This window comes from Macrobrachium nipponense, chromosome 20 (assembly GCF_015104395.2).
Source record: "Macrobrachium nipponense isolate FS-2020 chromosome 20, ASM1510439v2, whole genome shotgun sequence".
NCBI lineage: Eukaryota > Metazoa > Arthropoda > Malacostraca > Decapoda > Palaemonidae > Macrobrachium > Macrobrachium nipponense.
In genome coordinates this window covers 79768123-79791923 of record NC_061089.1, presented here as the reverse complement: position 1 = coordinate 79791923, position 23801 = coordinate 79768123, and the positions used below count along the sequence as shown (strand labels likewise).

Genomic DNA, 23801 nt, shown 5'->3' with positions numbered 1-23801 from the left:
ATGTCCCAAGTCGCCTTATTAAGTGGTATGAATGTCAAAATCCTGTCGTTAAAAAACGGCATTAGCCGGCCGGCCCCCTTAAGCCAAGAAGGGTCCCAAGGGGTAGAGGTAAAAGGCGCCGTCAGTAGGTTAGGCGCCTCTCCCTCTCCTGCTCCATGGGTGGGGGGTTGCCTGGCAGGCCATTGGGCCAAGTGGCAGAGTTATGGGGCGGAGAATTGGGGTACCTACTGCCATTCGACTTCTCTCCTCCTCTGTCGGACAAGCCGCAGCTCAGGAAGGCATATCCTCCAGATTCTCTGAAGTTCTTGTCTCTTCGGGAGGAAGTGCAGAAAATGCTGGACAAGGATGCGATAGAGGAAGTCGTGAGTCCATCCCCGGTGTTTTACAGTCACATCTTCTTGGTGCCCAAGGTGTCGGGAGGATGGAGGCCTGTGATCAACTTATCCACCTTGAATCACTTCATCAGGAATATACGGTTCAGGATGGAGACCCAGCGCTCGGTGGGGGAAGGCGACTTCATGTTGTCGATAGACTTAAGGGGCACATACTTCCAAATCCCTGTTCATCCGACGTCCAGGAAGTTCCTTCACTTCTCTCTTGGGGACAAGGTCTTCGAGTTCAAAGTCTTGTGCTTCGGGCTGACGACAGCCCCTCAAGCGTTCACAAGGGTCTTCTCTCTCGTGTCAAGTTGGGCCTATGGTCAGGGGATCTGGTTGCTGAGGTATCTCGACGATTGGTTAGTCTCGGCAGTTTCCAGGGAAAAGCTGCTGCAGGACAGGGATTGTCTACTTCGGTTCTGTCTGGATCTGGGCATATTAGTCAACCAGGAAAAGTTGAACCTCGTACCCTGTCAAAGGATTCCCTACCTGGGCATGGTCATCGATGGAGAAGTTGCAGGTGGTGGCGCGCAACTTCCTGTCGGAATCACATCAGTCAGCTCATCAGTGGCAGGTTCTTCTGGGAGTGTTGTCTTCCCAGGAGAAGCTGGTCCTTCATGAGCATCTTCATCTTCAGTTTCTGCAATGGAGACAGAGAATTCTGGTGTCCGGTGGGGGACTCACCCCTGTTTATGGTTCCTCTGTCTCTGGAAGTGAGAGAAGACCTTTGTTGGTGGTTGGACGACCAGAATCTGTTGAAGGGTGTCCCTCTGCGTTCTCTTCCAGCGGACTTCCTTCTGTTCTTGGATGCCTTCCTCGCAGGTTGGGGGGCTCATTTAGGCGGCCTCATTTCTTCAGGCGTTTGGAGTTTGAATAACAAGCAGCAACATATCAATGTCTTGGAGTTGAAGGTAGCCTTCTTGGGTCTGAAGGAGTTCCTGGAGAAGGTAGAAGGTCATTCTGTCTTTCTCATATCGGCCAACACCACGGTGGTAGCCTATGTGAACATGCCGGGAGGCCTGGTTTCTCATCAACTTCACGCCTTGACTGTCGAGGTTCACCAGTGGGCAGTCAGTAATTCGATAGAGCTCTCAGCCAGGTATATCCCAGGCAAACGGAATGTGGTCGCAGAAAAACTCAAGTCGCCAGGATCAGATCCTAGTCACAGAGTGGTCACTTCATCGAGTGGTAGCAGACAAGCTTTTCCAGGTTTGGGGGAGACCCATGCTGGACCTTTTTGCAACTCACTTCAACAAGAAGCTGGAGATATTCTGTTCAGTGGTTCCAGATCCTTTAGCATTGGCAGAGGACGCATTCCAACTTCCCTGGGACTACCTGGAGGTGTATGCCTTCCCTTCGTTTTGTTTGATCTGTCAGGTTCTAAACAGGCTAATGAGTTCACAGGTTCTCAGGATGACTTTGGTAGCCCTTCTGTGCTGTCGTTGTTGTCAGAGCTTCCGAGGAAGATTCCTCCTCAGCAACATCTCCTGTGTCAGCCCCATGCGGAAAGGTTCCACCAGTCAGTAGAATCCCTGTCACTTCACGGTTGGAGGCTATCAAGTATCTCGTCTGATCGAGAGGCTTTTCTCAGGGAACAACTGATAGTGTCCAGAAGTCTTAGAAAGTTGACATCTGCGGTTTACCAAGGCAAATGGGTGATCTACTGTGATTGGTGTCGTAAACAGGGTTATCTCCACTCGCAACCTCTATTCACCGAATAGCAGACTTTTTAACATTCCTCAGAGATGAGAAACGTTTGTCCGTTTCTGCCATTAGAGGCTACAGGGGGGCCCTGATTTTGGTCTAGAGAGCTCAAGCCTCCGATGTGGGATGTTTCCTTCGTTCTCAAGAGCTTCACTAAAAGAGTTCATATGAGGCCTTGCGTCACTCATCTAACAGGAATCTGACGCTCAAGACAGTTTTTCTCCTAGCCTTGGCATCTTCCAAGAGGGTAGGAGAGCTCCACAGTCTGAGCTGTGAGGTGAAGCAGCACACCAGGGGTTGGGGGTCGGTGTCCTTCGAATTTGTCCCGGAATTCGTGGCCAAGACCCAAAATCCCTCGGTGCACGATGACAGGTTCACTTCGTTTTCCATTCCATCGCTGAATGACTTTGTGGGTGGTGATGCTTAACAGCTTTTGTTGTGTCCTGTCTGGGCCCTGCATTGCTATCTTAAAAGGACTCGGCACCTTAGACCAGGCTGCCGTAGACTTTTTGTTAGCACAGGCCGTACAAAGAAAGAAGTGTCTAAGAATACTATCTCTTTTTGGATATGGGAAGCTATCAGACAGGCATACTTGACTCTTGATGATTCCACCACCACATCTGTGCAGGCTAGAGCACATGACGTTAGGGATATTGGTCCCTCTCTGGCTTTCAAAAAGAACTTGGCTGTACATAGAGTGCTGAGCCCTGGTACTTGGTTAAGTCCACATTCACCTCTTTCTATCTTAAGGATGTTGCTCACAGATCTGCGGACATGTTTTCCCTGGGTCCTGTGGTGGCTGCCCAACAGGTTGTGTAACTAATAGTTGCCCTTAACAGGGCACTTTTGTATCCCACCTAAGATGATTGTGTGGATGAGAGAATGAGTGAGTTGGCTGGTCTCCTTCTTTCTCTTGTACCATTCCTTCTTCCTTCGGGCGGGTTAAGGAATAGACATGTCATTCGCTGAACTGGTCTGATACAGGTGAGTAAGGTAGTCATACTGATAGTGTGGTTGTGTAATATACAAATATCTTACCCTCTATTCAGTAGCATATGCTCCACTCCTTGGCAAGGAGGAGTTGGGAGTAATACAAACCCTGGTGTATTGGCTTGCTATTGGACAGTCAAAGTTTCTCTTTGGTTCCCTATACAATGGTTCTCCCCTATATCACTGTACGTCACTCAGGGTCTGAGTGGTTAGATATCAATTTATCTAGCTTCTCAATGGGCATCAGTCCCTCTCCAGAAATAATTTCTTCTGGAAGCTGGACTGGTGGGTAGGCCCCCAGCCGGTCTAGGATGTCTTGTACCTCCCTCCAAGTATGATTCTATCCTATTGTTAAGACCGAAGGTTTGTTTGCGTATGAACAAATGACAAATTTTCTAAGACAATTTGTATTGTATTGTCTTAACGTTATACTGCCCGCCTCTAGCCGCCCTTCTGTGTTAAGACATCCTGAGTTGGGAAAGACTGATGTACTGGCTTAGTTGCGTGGTCCTTGACCACTCTTCACCCGAGCTATGCATGCGTTGCCAAATATCTCAAGATTCCTTGCTTTCATCTGCTTTTTAACCGGATCCAGCTAGATGCTAGAAATTATCCTATTGTTAAGACCCCAGGTTTGTAGCTATGAAAAATACAAATTGTCTCAGAAAGTTTGTCATATTGTTAAGACTGAAGGTTTGTGCTGCATATCCTGGTTGGAAGAAAGACTAAATATGTCACAAGGTTCTTGCGTGGTAGATAGCTACTCTCCACCTCTTCTATGCATTAGATACCAGATGACACAGATTCCTTGCATTAAAGTCTGATTTTTTTAAAACTGGTTTCCAGCTGGCATCAGAAGATTTCTCCTATTGTTAAAACCTCAGGTTTGTTAGCTATGAAAAATATAAATTGATTAAACATTTTTCATTTTTATAATTATTAGTAACAATTCTTTGCCAGATAAATTTTTCAGCTGTAAAATAAATAACAAATTCTCTTTCTTTTTAGGCTCAGATTTTAGCTGCCCTGCTGACTCATACACACTTACCAGGACTTTCTAGCTTGGATCAGATGCATTTATTGGCTTTAGCTGATACTGTTGCATCTTGCAATGTAGACTTTGCTGATCGTTTTGACATTAATTTAGCAAAGGAGGCTCTAGCAAAGGAAACATATTCCAGAAGTGCCACTGATGAACCTTCAATGGGTATGTTTTTAGATAATTTACTGTTACTGTTATATAGCATGGAAATGCCATCAGTGTTTTTTATATATACTAGTTTAACCACTATTCTGTTGCACTTTGTCATTTTGTTATATTCTAAGTCACAACCTTTCATGAGAGTTTTCACTTCGTTTGGTGTGAGAACACAAATATTAGATGAACCAAAATCATTATCTGTATTGTTTGGATAGAATCTTTATGCCTGGTAAATTCCTCCTAAAGTATTAGAAAAAATTAAAATAGAGAGACATCATTAGAATATAGAATATTTACAAGGAGAGGATTGCAGTGATATACTTTTTAGCCAGCTTTTGGCTCCTTGCTTATTTAAGTTCTGTCCTTCCACTCACAGAGGCCTGCTTTGGAAAATAGGACAAGTTTGTGGGCAGCAGCTTGAAGCTATAATGAAAGAAATATATAATTGTCATGAATTTTTTCAAAAACATTGCCATGTTTAATTCATAGTTCGGCTAACATAAAATTATTTTATTAAAAATTTCACAAATCAGGATGTTTGTAAAATGACTCATTTTTCTGATCAGTTATTTTTCTGAAAGAACTAGTATTTAAGTGGAAAAGCTGTATTAGAACCAAATAATGTTTCTTCATATTTTTCTAATCGTTACAGATGCCCTAGATGACTGTGGTCTTCGGTTTCTTTTAGCTGTACGACATCACACTTATTTACTGAGGTGCCTCCCAATTGCTCAGCGTGCTGCTTTGCAGAAAGGTGGAATTGGAAGTCACAATTTTGTATGGGCTTTCCATTCAGAAAGTCAGGAAGAAATTTTGGACTTTATACCTTCTGTTAGGCATGTAAGTGGTTACAAGGATATAACACTATAACTGATTCACTTAAGGTAGATTTGCGGATGAGCCTTATTCTTACTAGACGTTTGTTTGGTGGCCGCTGATTGGCTGGTACCGGGAGGTAGGCAGCTCCCAGCCAATCAGCGGCCGCCAAACTAACGTCTCGTAGGCATAGGGATCACCCAAGAATCTACCTTAAGTGAACCAGTTATAGATCAATTCTTAGTAGTAAATGCAAATTACAGTCGACCCCTGCTCTTAGCGGACTTATGATTCGTGGACTAGCCTATGCATTGATGTTTCTATGGACAATATATACCCATTATTCACAGAAAATTTGCCTATTTGTGATATTTTTCACAGAGAAATATAGTATAAGCATTTTCAGAGGTAATTTTTGTGTTTAGCTAACAAAATAGGTAGTTCTAAGCATGTTTAGAGGGGTTTTAAGTATTCATGGATGTTTAGCTTTTCACAGGGGTGGTATGTACCCATCATACCAACCCCTGCAAAAACAGAGGGTCCACTGTATGTAGCATAGGAGCTGTAAAACTCCAAACCAAGAATGTAAAGAGAATTGGGATTTGCAATTCATATGATTTGATTTGAGATTCTACCACTTGTATATCAAGATATCTACTCAACTTTCTAAAAGCCTCTCTTGCCATGTACAGAAGGAAACTAATTAAACACCGCTAACAAGCATCCCAACCAATTTTAAACTAATAAATGCTAGGGAATTAATTTATTCGTAATCCATCGTGATCACCTGATTTCTAATAAAATACTGAGCATCCTATGATAGTGCCCATCCTCAACATTGTGCAGAAACACTTCATCATTACCATAATCTTTCACAGGAGACCTAGCACCTAACAGGAAACCCAGCAGTCACTGAGCAAAAGAAACTGCCTCCATCCCACATAGCACAGATGTAAAGGGTTGACTAATCAATGGCTGGATATGTTCCTCCTTAACCTTACCTGTAGTGTATTACTTCCTAATGAAATCTACCTGCTCCCAGCCATTCCTTCAGAAAAAAATTATTTATAAAAAGCATTATTGTAATATTAGTACTTAATAATGTTTGTTACAAGTGTGAATGCAAATGTAAATTGTTACTAAATTAAATTTTTCACTTATATCAGGGAAATCCCAGGTGGTCTGAACTTCGGGAACTGGGCTTCGGATGGTGGGTTCGAAATAATACATTACTGTCACGAATTATCAGCAAGGTAAGTTTAGTTAGGTGTGGATTTCATTAAAGATGCCTTATATATGAAGTAAATGCTATTCATTTGTATTTTTTACATGAATGTTTTTGTTCATTTGCCTTGACATAAAAAATGTTGTATATGCAACTTACCAAGTAATTACATAGCTATAAGTTTCACTCGTTGGCAGCTCGAATTTTGGGAATTTGCATGGCACTAGTTTGTTTTGGCTAGGCAACTGACCCTACCCGCTTTCGGGGTAAGAGAGGAACCAGCTCAGCTCAGAACTTCAGTATGTTTCTGCCAGCTAATGACGACACAACAGTTGATAGCAGCAGCGGTTTTTTGGAATTTTTTGCTTCTCACTTGGTTGTATTTTGCAGCAATTGGTGAAGAATTCTTATGTGTGGTAGCCGGTTTGGGAAAATTAGTCAGCATCAGATTTTTTACAGACCAAATTTCCCGATTTTGACAAATTTTTTGTTGATTTGGACTGTTAGGTTTGGTTGACTCTTTTGACTTGTTGGCATGTCCGATTCTAGTTCACAGTGTATTAGGTATCGCAGCCACGAAAGCTTCTTGTTACCCGCATTCTCTATGCATGGCCTGTATAGGTCAGATTTGTACCCCTGAATTAACTTATAATGAATGTGTAAATTGGGATACAAGATGTGGAAGACATTGAAGAGTTGTTCGACTAAGTTCGATAGAGATAAAAAGAGGTAAGCAGCTGCTAGAGCCAGTAACAAGAAGACATTAGCTAGTCATGAGTGCTAAGTTGTTGCACAAGATATTCCTCCCAATTCCAGTTCTCAATCTGTAAAAACCACTCTTCACCCCAGTTCCCTTACTCCTGATCCTGACCCTATTGCCAGCCTTGAAAACAGAGTTAACCAAAAGTTTGAGATATTAGTACACACTATGGAACAGTTAGGAGCTTCAATTAATGTCCTAATGGACAAAATTAGTGAGAAAAGTGAAGTTGAAGTGTTAGTGTAGGCAAAGGTCCTCTGCATACTCGCCTAAACCTGGGAGGAACCAAAATGGTAGCCCAAAGGAGGTCAGTGTGGTCTGTTCACAGGCTTACAAATCACACCCTTTGAAAAGATGTACCAAGGAAGTTTCTTCTCCCACAGTGCTTGTTAAAAGGTTCAGACAACCTCTGCAAGAGTAACAGCCATCTTGTAGTTTTTGGGATAGTCTTGAATATTTCTCGCAAGACCATCCAGAGTTAGAGGGAAAGTATCCTAAGAGGAAATGTCTTGCTCCTGCTCATAAACACACTACTTCTTCCATGAACCTGTCCTCATCTGAGTACCCATCTGTACTTAGGAGCAAACTCCATCTTTAAAGGAAGTGGCTGAGCGCTTATTGGTACCTGAGTGCCCAGTACTGGAATGTTCTTCTTTCCCAGAAGTCTCTCAAGCCCGCTTGCACCCATTGACACCAGTGTAATCAGTATTTCTCGAGTCCTCTGTTCCCATTAAATGCCCGTTGGAGCCAGAATATTTTGTGCTAGATCCTTCTTCTGCGTACGGAAGTTGCTCAGCGCCAGTATGCACAGAGGTGTACAAGTGCCTACTAGTGCCTGAGTGCCAGGTTATGCCTTAATGCACCAGGCTCAAGGACCATTCTTTTGTGTCTAGAAAGTGACAGTTAAATAATATTTTGGGTTTAATGAAGAAAACCCTTTTTATTCCTCATCCAGAGATGGACTTGTCTCCCATGTCTTTGGGCACAAAAGAGGAAACAGACCAAGTCAAACCACTTATGGCTTATACTTCTATACTTAGTTTTTTGGTGGCAACATTTCCTAACTTCTCTCCTGCAGCTCCCCAGCCTCGCCAGCATCAATGGATAACAAGACAGCAGACAAAAGAGTCCCTAAGATGGTGCTTTCTTCCTCAGCTAAGAAGGCCTTATACGAAGTGGATAGTTGGCTCTCGGGTAAGAAAGAACAGGGAAAGTCTTCATTTAGCTGTCCTCCTACCAGACTTACACAAAATAGATACTTGACATATATTACTGGAGAAGGTCCTTCCTTGGGAGCTTCTGCCTCCTTCCAGGGGTACTTCTCTGGTCTGGTATACTCCTCCTGGAGATCAGCCAGTCTTCTCTCCACCTCAGAACTAGACCATTTGATCAAACACGTCTGTAAAGTTCTGGAAGTGATTAATTTTTTAGACTGGGATCCAGCTAGGTGCTAGAAATGATCTTATTGTTAAGACCTCAGGTTTGTAGCTATGAAAAATACAAATTGTCTTAGATAATTTGTCATTTTGGTGTTATGTATTACACCACTAAAGGAGTCACTCGTTCACAAAATATGCTCTCCTGTTTTCTCCCAAGGACAAACCTTTTCCCACAGGTGACATTACGTACAGGCAGTCCCCGGTTATCGGCGGGGTTCTGTTCTAACGGCTTGATAAGCAAAAATTGCCAATAACCAAAAAATCAGCAATTTTCAGCACTTATCGGCACTGATCACTGGATTTTGGCGCAGATAACCAGTTAGTGACACCTTGTTAGGTATTTATCGGTGCCAATACTCTGTTATCGCCGCCAGTAACCGGAAATCTACAGGACCTTCTCACACAATCAGCTAGATGCCCTCCTTTGGTTCTCGGCCAGTCTTCCCCCTTCAGCCTAGCCCTTTCGTGGTAGAAGCAGATGGAGAAGTTGCCCCAGACCACAAGTGAATGTACAGTTCCCCTCTCAAACAATCAAGAAGTCCACCACAAAGTCTGCTTCACATAAATTAGAACATAGTCCTCCGTACATCAGTGGGAGCAAAGCTCCTACATTTTAGGGAATATTGGGAAGAGAAGGGTGCAGAACCCTGGATCACAGAAGTCCTGAAGGAGGGATATTCCATTCCTTTCATATGAAAGCCTCCTTTAACCAGCTCGCCTGTCATTTTGATAGCCTATTCATCAGGACCTGAGGGGTGTTTAGCCCTCTCTCTAGAAGTACCCTCCCTTTTTGAGAAAGAAGCCATAAAAATGGTCAAGGACACCCACTCTTTGGGGTTCTACAATCATCTTTTTGTAGTGCGTAAAGCCTCAGGAGATTGAAGGCCAGTTTTGGACATAAGTCTTTTGAATTTGTATGTCCAAAAAACCAAATTCAAGATCAAGACGAGCCAATCCATCCTTCAGCCATTCGTCAAGGGGATTGGATGATTTCGATAGACATGAAGAAAGCATACTTTCACACCCACTCCATCTGGACTCATGAAGATTCTTAAGGCTCGTTTTCCAGAACAGGTGTATCAGTTCAGAGCCCTTTGCTTTGGCCTTTCAACAACTCCCCAGGTATTCACAAGAGTTTTAGCACCAATAGCAAAATGGTAGCATCTGAGGGGGTTGAACATTTCGCTCTACCTTGATGATTGGGTCTTTCAAACCCAGTCCAAGGAGAGTATATGGAGGACATTCAAAAGACCCTTCTGTTATCCCAGGATTTAGGGGTTCTAATAAACTTTCAGAAGTCACAGTTGATTCCTTCTCAGGAAATAGTTTATTTGGGGATAAGGATAAACTCTTAGACTTTCAGGTTTTTCCCTTACCCAAAAGGATAGAATCGTGCCTACAGAAGGTGAAGAAATTCCTCTCCCTGCAGTCCTGTTCAGCGAACAATTGAATGAGTGTTCTAGGGGCCCTCGCATCCATGGAAGAGTTTGTATCCTTGGGAAGGCTACATGTGTGATCATTGCAATTTTATCAGAATCAATTGGGACAGAAAGAAATCTCCAGACATTTTTGTTTTCCCAGTCACTCGGGAAATCAAGGAGGACCTGCTATGATGGAGGTCAAGATGCAGGCTCTCTCAAGGGAAGTCACTTCCACTGAGCCCCAACCTAGTCTTTTACTCAGATGTTTCAGACCTAGGTTGGGGAGCTCTCCTAAGAGACAAGGAAGTTTTAGGGAGGTGGACGCCAGAGCAGAAGTGGCACATCGATATGAAAGAACTAAGGGTCATTCACAGCGGGTGTGAGCCTTTGCAGTAGAAGTGTGGAGCAGAACAGGGACAGTACACTCAGACAATACCACAGCCCTGTCCCATGTCAAAAAGCAGTGGGGTACACATTCGTTTAGCCTATGCGAATTAGTGAGAGCACTTCCCATTCGGGCAGATCAAAATCAAACCAGATTTATTCAAAGGAATTTAAATGTAGTATTAGCAATTGAGTTGAGCTGCCAAATACAAGTTCTCCCCACGGAAAGGACATTACTAGTACCATAGGTCCAGTTTCAGTTCCTTGCATAGTGTTGGGAGAGGTAGTGGAGGAAGTACTCCTTCCTTTCCTGTCTCTTATTCATGAAATAAGGGTGTTGAGTTGTAGGGGAACCTTGGGTTACTATGTACGTACATGGAGTACCCTCCAAATTTGTTTTTAATGGTCGTGTAGTGGTGTGTTGTTTTTAATTTGGTGTTAGGAGACTACAGTTATTTTTCTGATTGTTTGTGTCTGGTACTGAGCCCAGAGCAGGGGCAACTTTTAATTCTTTGCCAGCAATAGGAGTACTCCTTTGCTGCAAAGGATCCCATGCAAGTAGCAGGGGACTCAGGCTATACTGCTTTGCCGCTACAGTGTTGAGATGAGTGCCAACCAGCAGTAGTCATTTCCTGCTTCTACTCTCTCACCAGATAAGGAACCAGCAAGCATTATTACTTGTGCTAGCTTTTTGTTTTTATTCTGAGATAGGTCCATGCTTCTTACCTCCTGCAATGTGGGATTCAGCTAAGTATGTAATTACTTGGTAAGTTGCATATATAAAAATGACATTTTTATACCAATTATAATTAATGATCAAAGCCCTCCCGCCTCACATGGACAGAAGGGCATAAACATATTGAAGTTCTGAGCTGATCTGGTTCCTCTCTTACCCTGAAAGTGAGCGGGTTCAGTCACCTAACCAAAATAAACAAGTGCTAACACTAATTTCCAAAATTCTAGCTGGCGGCGAGTGAAACTTATAGCTATGTAATTATTTGGTAAGTATGTATAAAACCCAATTTTATTATAAAAATGTAATTTTTCACATGATTAAGTATTCCTTTGTTATGCTACAGGTTGCCAAGGCTGCTTTCCAGCTGAAGAATGACCCATTAGATGCAGCAATATATTATCTTGCAATGAAAAAGAAGAGTTTAGTATGGGGTTTATTCCGGTCAATAGATGACAGACGAATGACTGCATTCTTTGCAAATAACTTTTCTGAAGAACGATGGCGTAAAGCAGCCTTAAAAAATGCTTTTGCACTATTGGGCAAACAGCGCTTTGAACATGCTGCAGCATTCTTTCTCTTGGCTGGGGCTTTAAAAGATGCTCTTGAGGTATGTTATGTTGTAATTTACTCATAAATGTTTATCATTGATTAGAGGTCTTCTTAAACTATCAAGTACAGTAAATGTAGTATTTGTTTGCCTGCTGTTTTTCAGCAATATATTTTCTTTGATATTCCCAGCCAAAAAAGTGTAAGCCGAGTACTATAATACTTAACAGTATTTTATTTGGAAAGTTTGAAGATGATGTTTTATTCCCTTTATGATTTCTACCCTATAGGTTGTGCTTAATAAGCTTCAGGATGAACAGCTGGCTCTTGTTATTATTCGTATGTATGAAGGAGAGCTTGAGGCAGTCCCTCCAACTCTGTGCAAGCTCCTATACACTGTAAGTTCATATGAGTTCTTATATTTTTTAATACACTAATGGTAAAGTATATTTTTGTAGTTTTTGAGCACTGTAGTATTCAATAACCATTGGCCTCTCCTTTTCATGGTCTCTCCTTTTCAGAGAGTTTTGGGAAGAGATGAGGAAGGTGAAAATATGACTGTAATGAAAGTTCACCCCAACCCCTTCATCCGCTCCACAGCTTATTGGATGATAAAGGATTATGGTAATTCTTTAAACACACTTTTGCAAACAGATCCAACTCTAGGAATCCATCACCCTGATTACACTAGCAATAAGACTTCATCAAGAGGTGTTAGTGCAGGTAATTTTATTTTCTTGTCATTGTTTTCTTGTGTGTAGACTTGCTCTTCAACCATAATATTTTTTAACTTTAGACCTTTTATATGCTGGCTGAAATTAAAGATGTACTATTTGAGATTTATGAACAATCAGTTATTCATATACGGAACAAACCTTCAGCCTTAACAATAGAATAAATCTTAAGGCACCAGCTGGAAACTAGTTAAAAAAAATGAAAAATTGTATATGCAAGGAATCTGTGGCATCTGGCATGTAAAGCATAGAAGAGGTGGAGAGTGGTCACCGACCACACTTGAACCCTGTTACGCATTTAGTCTTTCTTCGACCGCTTTGGAGAACAGATCTTCGCTTTTGCTCTCTTCCTCCCAAGCCGGTTTTTTCAGTACCCTGTGATTCCTTCCTGTTTTCTCGTGTTTTTGGATATTTTTGTGTGCTTTGTGGTTAATTATGGATTCCTCCATTGGATCCAAGAATTTCAGTGAGTGTCAACGCATGTGTCCCGGCCTTCCAGGGTTCCCTTATTCATGCTTCTTAGCTTCCACTTTGACTGACCCCTATACAACTTACAGTAGGTGTCATGCCTGGAGTCATTCTTTGCGTGTTGTGCAGTAGACGAACTCCTACAAGAAGAGGGCGTATCATAGGATGTCAACGCATCCATCTTGGGAAGGATTCCTTCCTCCTCAAGGAGACCCTTCTGCTTCCCCTACTTCCAGACTTATTCCTTCTGCTACCTCATCCATTGATGCCATGTCTCCTTCCTTTTCTTCCATTGATTCGTCTTTGGAAGTATCAGGAGTTGCTCAGGGTGATATTTTGTTTAATGCTGTCCCTTCTCTCTCGGGGGAGATGTGGTGCCTTTGGGGAGGGAGGAAGTAGCACCATCTTGTTCCTTTGTTTCAGGGTCAGATTCGCACAAGGTGTTGTCTGTGTGGGCCTCCTTAGGCCTATCCAGGGTCCGATCCTTGTAAGAACTCTTCCAGCAGCGGCTCCCCCAGTTGTCCCCCCTCCTCCCGGCGTCCACTGCCTTCGGTCACATGTGCTGCTGCCTAGCAGAACACCATAAACTATACCTCATCTTGGGTCACCCTTTATCTTGCCTTCAGCAAAGTTATCGACTTGGGCCAAGAGTCCGACAGTCACTCCCAGCATCTTCTCTGCCTGTGACATCAGAACCAGTGATGTCACACTCCCCTCCTGTTGCCGTGACATCAGCTTCAACAGTTGCCAATCCATCGGAGAGTTCATGCAGGCTATGATGGAGAAACTGGACACTTTTCTGAGAGAAGTATCTTAGTACTGTGGGGGCTTTTCAAGTTCCACAAATGGAGCAGGATAGTAATGGGAACAGATTTGAAAGGATTCTTAATTAAAACTGATTCTCCTTCACATAATTTATTAGCATTAATCTTACAGTATGCAACTTAATCTAATCTTATCCTCTAATACCTAACTAAGGTAACTTAACATTTCCCCAACCACCTAAGAACCTTAATTTATTTTCTTAATCCTAATACTGCATAAACTTTTTATTTTCTTCTTGTTAGCAACTCCTGCATAGAGCCTTTGGTTGTTCTTTTCTAGTCCCTGAAGTCAGACTCAAGTTCTAGGTATGGCGTGGTCTCTCCATCAGGACATAGCTGAGAGGCTATTTCATCTATGGAGAAGACCCTTGATAGACCTCTTCATTACATGCCTCAACAGAAAGCTAGAGGTCTACTGTTTGGTGGTCCCAGATCGTTTGCTGTGGCAGTGGACACCCTTCAGCATCCTTGGGACAATCTAGAAGTGTATGCCTTCCCTCTGTTCTGCCTGATCCCTCATGTCCTGAACAGAGTGATGGGTTCCAGGAATCTCAGGATAACCCTGGTAGCTCCTCTGTGGCCCCCAAGCAGAGTGGTTCCCCAACCTTCTGTATCTTCTGTCAGAGGTTCTGAGAGAAATTCGTCCTTTGTACAACCTTCTCTGTCAACCTCATGTGGAGAGGTGCCACCAGTCAGTAGGGTCCCTGTCTCTTCACAGCTGGAGACTGTCCAATATCTCTTGCAAGCAAGAGGTTTTTTTTGCAGAACAGCAACTCGGACGTCCGGCTTCCTCAGATCTTTGACAACCATGTACCAGGGAAAGCGTGATTGGTGTCATCTATGGAGTTTCTCATCACTCGGAACTTCTGTTCAGCAGATGGTGGACTTTCTGATCTTCCTCAGAACAGAGAAGGGACTTTCTGTTTAATGCAATCAAAGGCTACTGGACTGCCTTAGGATTAGCTCTACATCTGAAAGACATGGACATCACTCCATCTTGGGAAATCTCTTTGATGTTCTGAATCATGCCTTGTGTGGAAGAGAGAATGAGTAAGATGACTGGTCTCTCTCTTTTTTTTCTTTTCCCTTTTTCCCATTCTTCATCCTACGGGCGGGTTGAAGATTAGACACATCATACGCTGTAACTAGCTTGATGCAGGTGAGTACGCCAACATTACTGTTATAGCACTTAATTTTTATGCTCTATGCAAAATACAAATGTGCTTCTCAGTACAATATACGTACTCCTCTCTCCAACAAGGGGAGTGAGAGTGGTGACAAAACCTTTGCTTGGGGCCAACATGGTTTGTTGCTTGAACAGATATAGTTTTCTTTGTCTTCCATGTATGCAATGAATCTGAGTATGTTTCATTGTATTTACTCCTAGTGGACTGAGTTTTAGATACCTACATTTCTAATCTCTCACAGGCTTAGACCACTCAATTCTAGGAAGTGGTCAGGTGTGCCAAACCTCCAGTTGGTTCAGGATTCTTGTACTCCTCGAAGTATGAGTCAACCCTATTGTTAAGACCGAGGGTTTGTTCTGCACATGAACAAATGACAAATTTTTTATAAATATTTATCTTTCATAGCTAACAAACCTGAGGTATTAACGTTAACTGCCCACCTCTAGTCACCCCTCTTGCAATCCTGGGTTGGAATAAAGCCTAAATGCATCACGGGGTTCAGACTTGGTCTGTGAACCACTCTCCACCTCTTCTAAGCTTTAGATTGCAGATGCTACAGATCCCTTGCATGTTTTTTTTTATTATTTTTAACTGGATACCAGCTGGTGCCAGAAGATTTATCCTATTGTTAAGACCTCAGGTTTGTTAGCTATGAAAAATGGAAATTGATTGAAAATTTGTCATATTGAAATAAATAAGTCTGTATATATTTGTGGACTTGTTATTGGTTTTGTCATAGACACTCAGATGATAGTATTTTAAGGTAGTCACAGCTTGAACTTGTATGTTTTAATTCTGTCACTTTGGTTCTACATTTTCATTTCAGCTGATCCTAGTGTCTTCAATTTCTACATTTACTTGAGAACTCACCCTCTTCTTATTCGCCAATGCATAGCCAATAGTGCAAAGGATACTGGGTCCTTTATGGCATCTCGGTGAGTACTGAGACAGTGAGGTTATATTGTATTTGTTCATTGTTTGGAGAAAGAAATCATGACATATTCTTCCTCTGCTGACCTTTGGTTCTTTATGCTATTAGTGTCACTGATACTTTGTGAATATACCAATTGTCAGTTGTTCATAATTAATTCTGGGGGAATGTATGATAAAGCTACATTATTCGTATTCAAAATGTTAGTCAAATGTTTCTTTATATCTGGTGTCTATTGTTTGTTCTCTCCTTTTGTATAGTTACATACTGTAGGCCTAAATTTTTTCCAGCGAAAAGGCAGCATTATAGAAAATACTGTGTATGTATATGCATTTCTCTTTAGCTGTAGATCTTTCCTTTATTTTTTATTTCATCTTTAAGATACATCTATTAGATTTAGTGAAGTAGACCTAAGCATTTGCCAGTGAAATTTTGTTTATATTCTTACAAATATACATGCCTTTTATCTTCAGCTTTGGATCAGGACAGGATACTTTAGACAAGAAGAGTGTTTATGAAAGCAGCATGACACCTTTGGAAAGACAACTTTATTTCACGACTGCCCACGCTCATTTGCGTTCTGGTTGCCCAACATTGGCATTAGAAGTTCTTTCTAAGCTGCCTGATAATGTAATCGATCCAGATAATCCAGAGACGGGAGGTAGGATACCAGTTCATATAATATACGTAAATTACTTAGTAATTTTTAGGATCAGCATTTGAGTAGGCAGTCCCCGGGTTACGGCGGGGGTTCCGTTCTTGAGACGCGTCGTAAGCCGAAAATCGTCGTAAGCCGGAACGACGCTTGGAAATATGTCTTAAACTAATAAAAAGTTATAAAAACCTTACTTGTAATCCTTTGGTTACACTACATGTTGTTTCCTGTAGTTCTATGTACAACCTGGAGTTATTTTCATAAAAGAATGCTGGTTCTTGAAGGTAAAAACTATTGTAATCCTCTGGTGACACTACATTCTTGAAGTTTTATGTACAACCTGGAGTGATTTTGCAAAATCTTGAGGGCTACAAGAACAGCTGATTACTATTTACGTATCATATAGACTAATTAAAGTAAATGTATCTTTAAATAGGCTTATATATTAGTATCAACAAAACATTTCCTGCCATGAGTCAGAGGCCGTTTAATGAAACGAACACTTCTCTGTCCTATCTGTTCAGAAAATAAACGTTACGTCAATCCCCGAGACCATTGTTGCCAAAGCGTCTCTCTCTCTCTCTCTCTCTCTCTCTCTCTCTCTCTCTCTCTCTCTCTCTCTCTCTCTCCTCTCTCTCTCTCTATCTCTCTCTCTCTCTTCTCTCTCCTCTTCTTCTGATCAAATTACATTGGAAACTTGACATACGATTGCCCTAATATACGAATGTTTTGAGATACAACAGAAAATTTGCGAAAATACAAGCTTTGATATACAACGAAATATTTGAGATACGATTTTGCGATGAGTGTTAGTTGTATAGGCGACCGATAAATGGCGTTCAGTCTGTTTGTTTGTTGGTGCTGCATGTTAACACGTCGTTGTTTAGTTCGTTGTATTTGCGCCTATTTTTCGTGTTATTTTGTCTATTTTATTATTAACCATGGGTCTCAAAGCTAAAGACAAAGCAGGTGATAAGAAAAAACCCAAGAAAATGATTTCGATGGAAGCAAAACATGAAATTATAGCAAAGCATGAACGTGGCGTTCGTATCGTCGATTTGGCAAACGAGTATGGTCGAAATCCTTCTACAATATCCACGATCATCAAGCAGAAGGAAGCTATAAAAACCCCCGAGACCATTGTTGCCAAAGCCTCTCTCTCTCTCCTCTCTCCTCCTTTCTCTCTCCTGTCTCGATCTCGCTCTCTCTCTCTCTCTCTCTCTCTTCTCTCCTCCTTCCTCTCTGATCAAATTACGTACTGGATAATGTCTCTCTTTGGATACTTCGATTTTGTCAAATATTGAGGGCTACAAGAACAGTTGATTACTATTTACGTATCATATAGACTAATTAAAGTAAACGTATCTTTAAATAGGCTTATATTATTAGTATCAACAAAACATTTACTGGCATGAGTCAGAGGCCGTTTAACGAAACGAACACTTCTCTGTCCTTAACTCGGAGCGTCGGAAGACGCCTCTCTCTCTCTCTCTCTCTCTCTCTCTCTCTCTCTCTCTCTCTCTCTCTCTGATCAAATTGCTGGATAATGTCTCTCTTTGGATACTTGGAATTTGCGTTGTAATCTAACCAGAAACTTCGTTTTGTTATTATTACTGGAAACAAGCAATGATTTTTTCATTATTTGCGCTTTTGGACTGTTATATGTAAACTAGTATGTAGTATTCATTCGCTCGGAAACTAGTTCCGCATATGAGGCGTCACTAAAAAACATAGAAAAATACAACATAAAAAGTGTCGAAAATCATCATAATCTCAAAATTTTTGTTGTAATCTAACCAGAAACTTATTTTTATTAATATACTGTGCTAAACTATAAAGGATTTTTATCATAGTATGCGTTTTTTAAAAGCGTTGTTAACTCGGAGCGTCGGAAGCGTCAGCGTCGTAACCTCGGAACAAGCGTCGTAACCCAGGACGGATTTTTCCATTGAATATTTAAGAAAAAGCGTCGTAACCTCGGAACGTCGTAAGCCGGAACCGTCGTAACCCGGGGACCGCCTGTATAAGAAAATTACAGCTTTTGAAATATTTTTGTTTATGGGGTATTGATAATATGCTTTTAGGAAACTGGAAATAATTTCTATTTTTTAAGCTAATTTGTATTAGTATTAGACTGTTAATTTTTTCAAATGTTAGATTAATTTACCATCATAAGGGTTTAGAATTAATCATAAAATTTTTGATAAATATTGCATTTTTATTTAATTGAAAAATAAACAATTTTTGACAATATTTGAAACCAGGAATATGTCATATAGGAGAGACCTAAGAATTTTTTATAACTATTTACAAGAATATGGATCTGAATACTCAACTTTAATTTCCTACTTACAATACTTAATATTAAAGTTATATGATGATGCTCTAGAATATTGAAATAAGATTATGATCCACTATTTCTCCTTCAGATCTTCTGGGGAGTCCATCTAAGGAACAGAAACCAGCACTAGGGTTGATACACACGGGAACATTAGATGGCGGTGATCTCTTCAGTAAAGGCACAGGATCAGATCAGGGTGGTGGTAGAGCTGCTGACTTATTTGCGTCCGATTCTGGCGGTAAGTTAGGTTTATGATTAGAAGGCTAGAGGTAAAAGAAGATTGTGTTTGTTATTTGCTTCTTTGTATGCTGTTGTAAAAATAATAAGAAACATTTTTCAGCAACTATCACATAAGCAGAGTCATACTGCAGATCAAATTATCTATCAATGTTCATTGAGAAGACAATATGTTTATTCCCTTATATCATACTCTAATATCATATTGTGATATAATTTTGCTTCATCAGGTGGATTTGACTGGTCTACACCATCGTCAATGTCTAAAAAGGACGATGGTCTTGATCTTGATTTCTCACTTGGAGGTGATGAAGAGGAGGAGGAAGAAGAAGAAACCGTTCTTCCTGAAAAAGACAGGAAGCCATCTGATACTGAATATGATGAAGGTGTGCATGTTTAACTAATCTTGCCAATTATGTACTGGTACATAGTAGTAAAGGATATAATGAATAGAAAATTTAAAAGACAAAATGCATATTTTACCCTCTTGTAACAGAAGAGAAATTTTTCTTCAAGGTTCATATTTATCAAGTTACTAAACATTTAACATTTACTTGCTTGTTTCGAAGTTTTTCATATGATTTTTGTTTTGTAAATACTTTAAATATAGAGGCCAATATGCAATGGAAATGTTATTTGTTAGGTTTAAAAATCTGAAGCCTGAAGATGAACCGGGAAACAAGTTCTATATTAATTGTTGAAGAAAGTAGTTACTGTACTTTGCAAAGCAGTGTTGTAGGGTGTGCCACTTTTCTTGTTGGGTTTTTATGATGATGGTCTTCAAGCAGTTTTGTGAAATGTCATTGGACATTTGTAACTGATAGATTAATCCTTAATGGATGGATCCCCTCATATGAGTAGCAATATAACAGGTTTTGGGTAGTGGACAGACCCACTCATGGTGGGCATCAGTATTACGTGCCAATGATTTGTGGGAATCAGGCGGGAAAGAGGTACCATTACTTTTATAGCCCATAAATTCACTAATGGCAACTTTTAGATTAGTAAAAATTGAGGAAACAGGCAGCTCAGGGGTTAGTTGTTATCTTGACTTCAAGGGAGCATGTACATACTACCTCTCTCTCTCACATGAGGCCTTTTTATAAATTTGCTTGTAAATATATCAAGGGTTTGCTGTTGGGTACTAGTATATTTTGTTGGGTTTTTGAGGTGTTTGGAAAGAAAGTGTTACAAACTTATTTAAAACAATTTATTTGCTCATATATTACAGATTTATTTATGCATGGAACAAGTTTGTCTTGTATAAACTTTCCTAAGGAGCCATTATTTTTTTAGCACATTGCGAGTTTGTTCTGCTATATGAAAAGATTCAAAAATGTTATTTTAAGTAGTTGGGAAGCATTCTTACCAATGGTAAGAACTGTGAGGCTTATGATTTTGAACTAAGTGTTATGGTTAAACTATTTTTTAGACATAATGATTTTTTGCAGCACAGTTGGTACATAATAGAAGGAAGTTGTAGCGAGATGTTTATCTTCTGCAAAACATCAGAAAGAGCCTTACAGAACATTTGTGTTTTACATGTTTAGTTATATATTCCTTTTACAAATTCTAAAGTATTTGTCAATTTTTACCTCATGTTACGATCAAAGTATGACCTCTCGGGTAAAAGGTAAGGAAACTGTCAGCCATGCCTTTCAGTATATAAAGACTTATCTAATCAAGCTATGCAGCTTGCATACATAGTTGTTTTTATCTAACTTCCCAACCAACCAGTGGCAAGAGATATCATCAAACGCTACTGCTGGAGTCCCTGGTTGGTGGGGAAGTTTGGGTAAAAGGTTCTGGCTGCAAGTTTTATATGTTAGCCTGCCTTCATAACTCCTTACATACAATGAATAATGTACTTCAGTTCCAACTTCCTCTGGTGGTCTTATTAATCTACTTAATAATAATAATTTAACTTATGACCTCTATAGCCTGGTGGGAAGAGCCCTAACCTTTTTCACTTCAGAGGTCATGGATTCATAGCCAATGTGAGGTAGGAATTTATAGACAGTTACCTTTTTTTATAAAAAAATTGTGTAAATGAACAAGGCAAACATAATTGATCTGTTAGCCTCTACCTGGAATTTTATAAAAGAAGAACTACTTAGTTACAGCACACCAAATACTGACTTGGTGTTCCAAAAAATAATTTAATTAAAGCACCTAAGTTAAGAAGCTTAACTCACAGTTGCAAACTAAGAATGGTGCTAATGCTGCTCAGCTCCCAGACATAACATAAACAAATTTTTTTCATGCAACAAGCTCATGGTTTACAAAAAATATGTTCCCCAGGTAAATTTATAAAAAGATAACTATTTGTATATGTAATGTATTTTGTACTTTACTGTGTGTTGATTCCCATTATAGTGTAATGTTATGTACAGGTTTGTCAGATTCCAGCCAGAGAAATTTGGATATAATGGCACAGCAACTGAAATTTATGTCCTGCCTGAAAATGATGATGGAAGAACTAGCAACACTGGCAACTGGTTGTGAAGTGGATGGTGGACAACTTCGTTATCAGTTATATGTTTGGATTGAGAGAGAGGTTGAAGCCTTGAAGGAAGTTTGCAATTACTGCAGCACACTTCATGTTGGTGGTGAGTTATGCTTGTGAAAATATTTGCATGTTGATTCAATTTTAGTTGATGTTTGTAGAATGATCACAATAGTTGATTATAACAGTAGTACGTTGTTCTGTTTCTTGTAATTGTATGTATCATATACATAAATCTGATCATACATACTTCAGTAGAAATTTGGAAAGGCATGGTACATTCCAGAAGGATTGAATTTTAGAAGTAGTAGTCAAGTTTTTTAAATGTGAGGTCAGTGATAACCATAATCATTTTAGACATGGAGGAATTTGTGTTTGCAGTTGTTAATGCTCTCTATGGTATTTTTTAGATTATTTTTAGCATTTGTAAAGTTAAATAGTTTAGGTGTTGTTGCATGGTGTTTTACTACAAAAGAGCAAATCGTTATTTTACATATACATATCCCATTTATCTTTTAGTTGAAAAAATGTTAAATCTTAGTTGGGTGGTAGCCATTTCTGTGGGTAGACACTACTGTAGATCTAAATATTCTGAGGTGAAACACCTGCTCAAGTTATTTGGTTTAGACAACGACTCTTAGCACACTGTAATATGTATATCAAACCATTCCCAGAAATTATGTCATTCTATGACTCACCTTACATGAACTTCATTTTCTTCCTCTCATCATCCACGTTACCCATTCACTTTGTCCCTTTCCTGCCTAGTGATGCTAACCCAAATCCATCTGGTTGCATTGCATTCTGCAGTCAGCAGCTCCTCAGACACACAAAAGGAAGAACAACAACTCTCACTCAGCCATGGAGAAAGGTTTTGCACAGTTGTAGAAGACTTCTACTATGAGTACCATAGTATATACTCACGTATCATGCAACTTTTGAAGACCTGATTTTGAAGCTATTTTTAAGGGGATCACATCATACATGAGATATAAAATTAATGTATGTAATATGCATTCACATAGTATAATATTATAAGATGCAAACATAACGAATATGCATCTTTTCCATGAATCTTTTAAAAAGTTGTGCTTTACTTACTGTATCCAATAATCTTATGTTTATTCCTATAGTACTACAGGTACACAATCCTTTACTCAAAATCTTAGGGCTAGATGTGTTTCGGTTTTTGGAATTCACGACATATGTTTATAAATAGAACAGAAGTAGGGGGCTGTCATCGGCTAACAGTCTCCATGGCAACCAGCCACCCAATCAGATTTTAGCTGTATTCTGTTTGAGTAGAACATTTTGTATAAGAAGCTAACAATGATGTATAATTGTGTGTGTTTTGAATACAATACAGTGGTCCCCCCGTATTCGCGGGGGGGATGCGTACCAGACCCCCCCGCGAATAGTTAGAATCCGCGAATGTTTGGAACCCCTATAAAAACGCTAAAAACAGCCTATTTTGTTAGTTAAAACTTAAGAAAAACCACTAAAAATTTTCATACTTGGTTTTTTTAAGAGTTTTATCACAAAAAGTGCATTTGTTCGACACGGCATACAAACCTTCGGTCCTTTTACAATAGGAAGGTACTAGCGGCAGCTGGATAGGTCGTAAGCTTTCGAACAAGGGGTCGGTAGTTAACTGCTTGTCCGACAGGCGCGCAAACGCGCGCGACTGGGAGGTAAACAAATCACTTTTGCTTTCGGCCTGCTGGCGTGTGGACGTGTATCATCGCTCCCTCCTTGCCTGCCCGCTTCCATCGTCTTTTTGTTTTGGCTTTCGCATGATTGTGTTTTTCTTTTTTCTGTGTATCTAGTGAAACTGAATTGTAAGTACAATCATTTCATTGAATTCAATTGTGAATTAAATGATCTTGGTTCACAACGCCCTCCGATTACCCGAGTGCCGGGACTGAAGGGCGTAATTGCGGGAATTCATTTTCCCAGAATGATCCTTGGATTGGGTATGCTCGGTGCCGAGTGCGGGAGCGCTCGCTCCGAGCGTATTTTGGGTTGGTGAAATTTGGTCGATAGAATAAATCGTAAGTAAGTGCTTCTTTTTCATTTATATGTTTTTGACCTGTATGCCCGTTGCCGAACGAATGCGCTCGACACGGGAACTTATTCAGTATGAAAGTGGAATCGCAAGTACAGTATTCTTTTTCATTTTCATATATTATTTTTATTGTAGCAATACTCAGTTTGGATCAGTTTCCGAGCTTACCCGGAGTGATCCTTCCCCCTTTTGTAAGTTTTTGAATGAAGTGAAATCGCAAGTGCAGTTCTTTTTCATTTTCATTCTTTTATTGA

At 40.3% G+C, this 23801-nt stretch overlaps 1 protein-coding gene across 4 annotated transcripts in view; it reads left to right on the top strand.

Annotated features, from left to right (window-relative positions):
• LOC135195346 (dmX-like protein 2) overlaps positions 1–23801 on the top strand; it is a 572993-nt gene that overhangs the window by 289119 nt on the left and 260073 nt on the right. For all 4 annotated transcript variants that reach the window (XM_064221627.1, XM_064221621.1, XM_064221608.1 and 1 more), the window contains exons 29-39: positions 4080–4278; positions 4925–5112; positions 6255–6341; positions 11397–11660; positions 11890–11997; positions 12121–12322; positions 15639–15747; positions 16217–16404; positions 18828–18977; positions 19207–19362; positions 21370–21585. In XM_064221627.1, the coding sequence (XP_064077697.1) occupies positions 4080–4278; positions 4925–5112; positions 6255–6341; positions 11397–11660; positions 11890–11997; positions 12121–12322; positions 15639–15747; positions 16217–16404; positions 18828–18977; positions 19207–19362; positions 21370–21585 (1867 nt within the window). The remainder of the gene's footprint in view (positions 1–4079; positions 4279–4924; positions 5113–6254; positions 6342–11396; positions 11661–11889; positions 11998–12120; positions 12323–15638; positions 15748–16216; positions 16405–18827; positions 18978–19206; positions 19363–21369; positions 21586–23801) is intronic.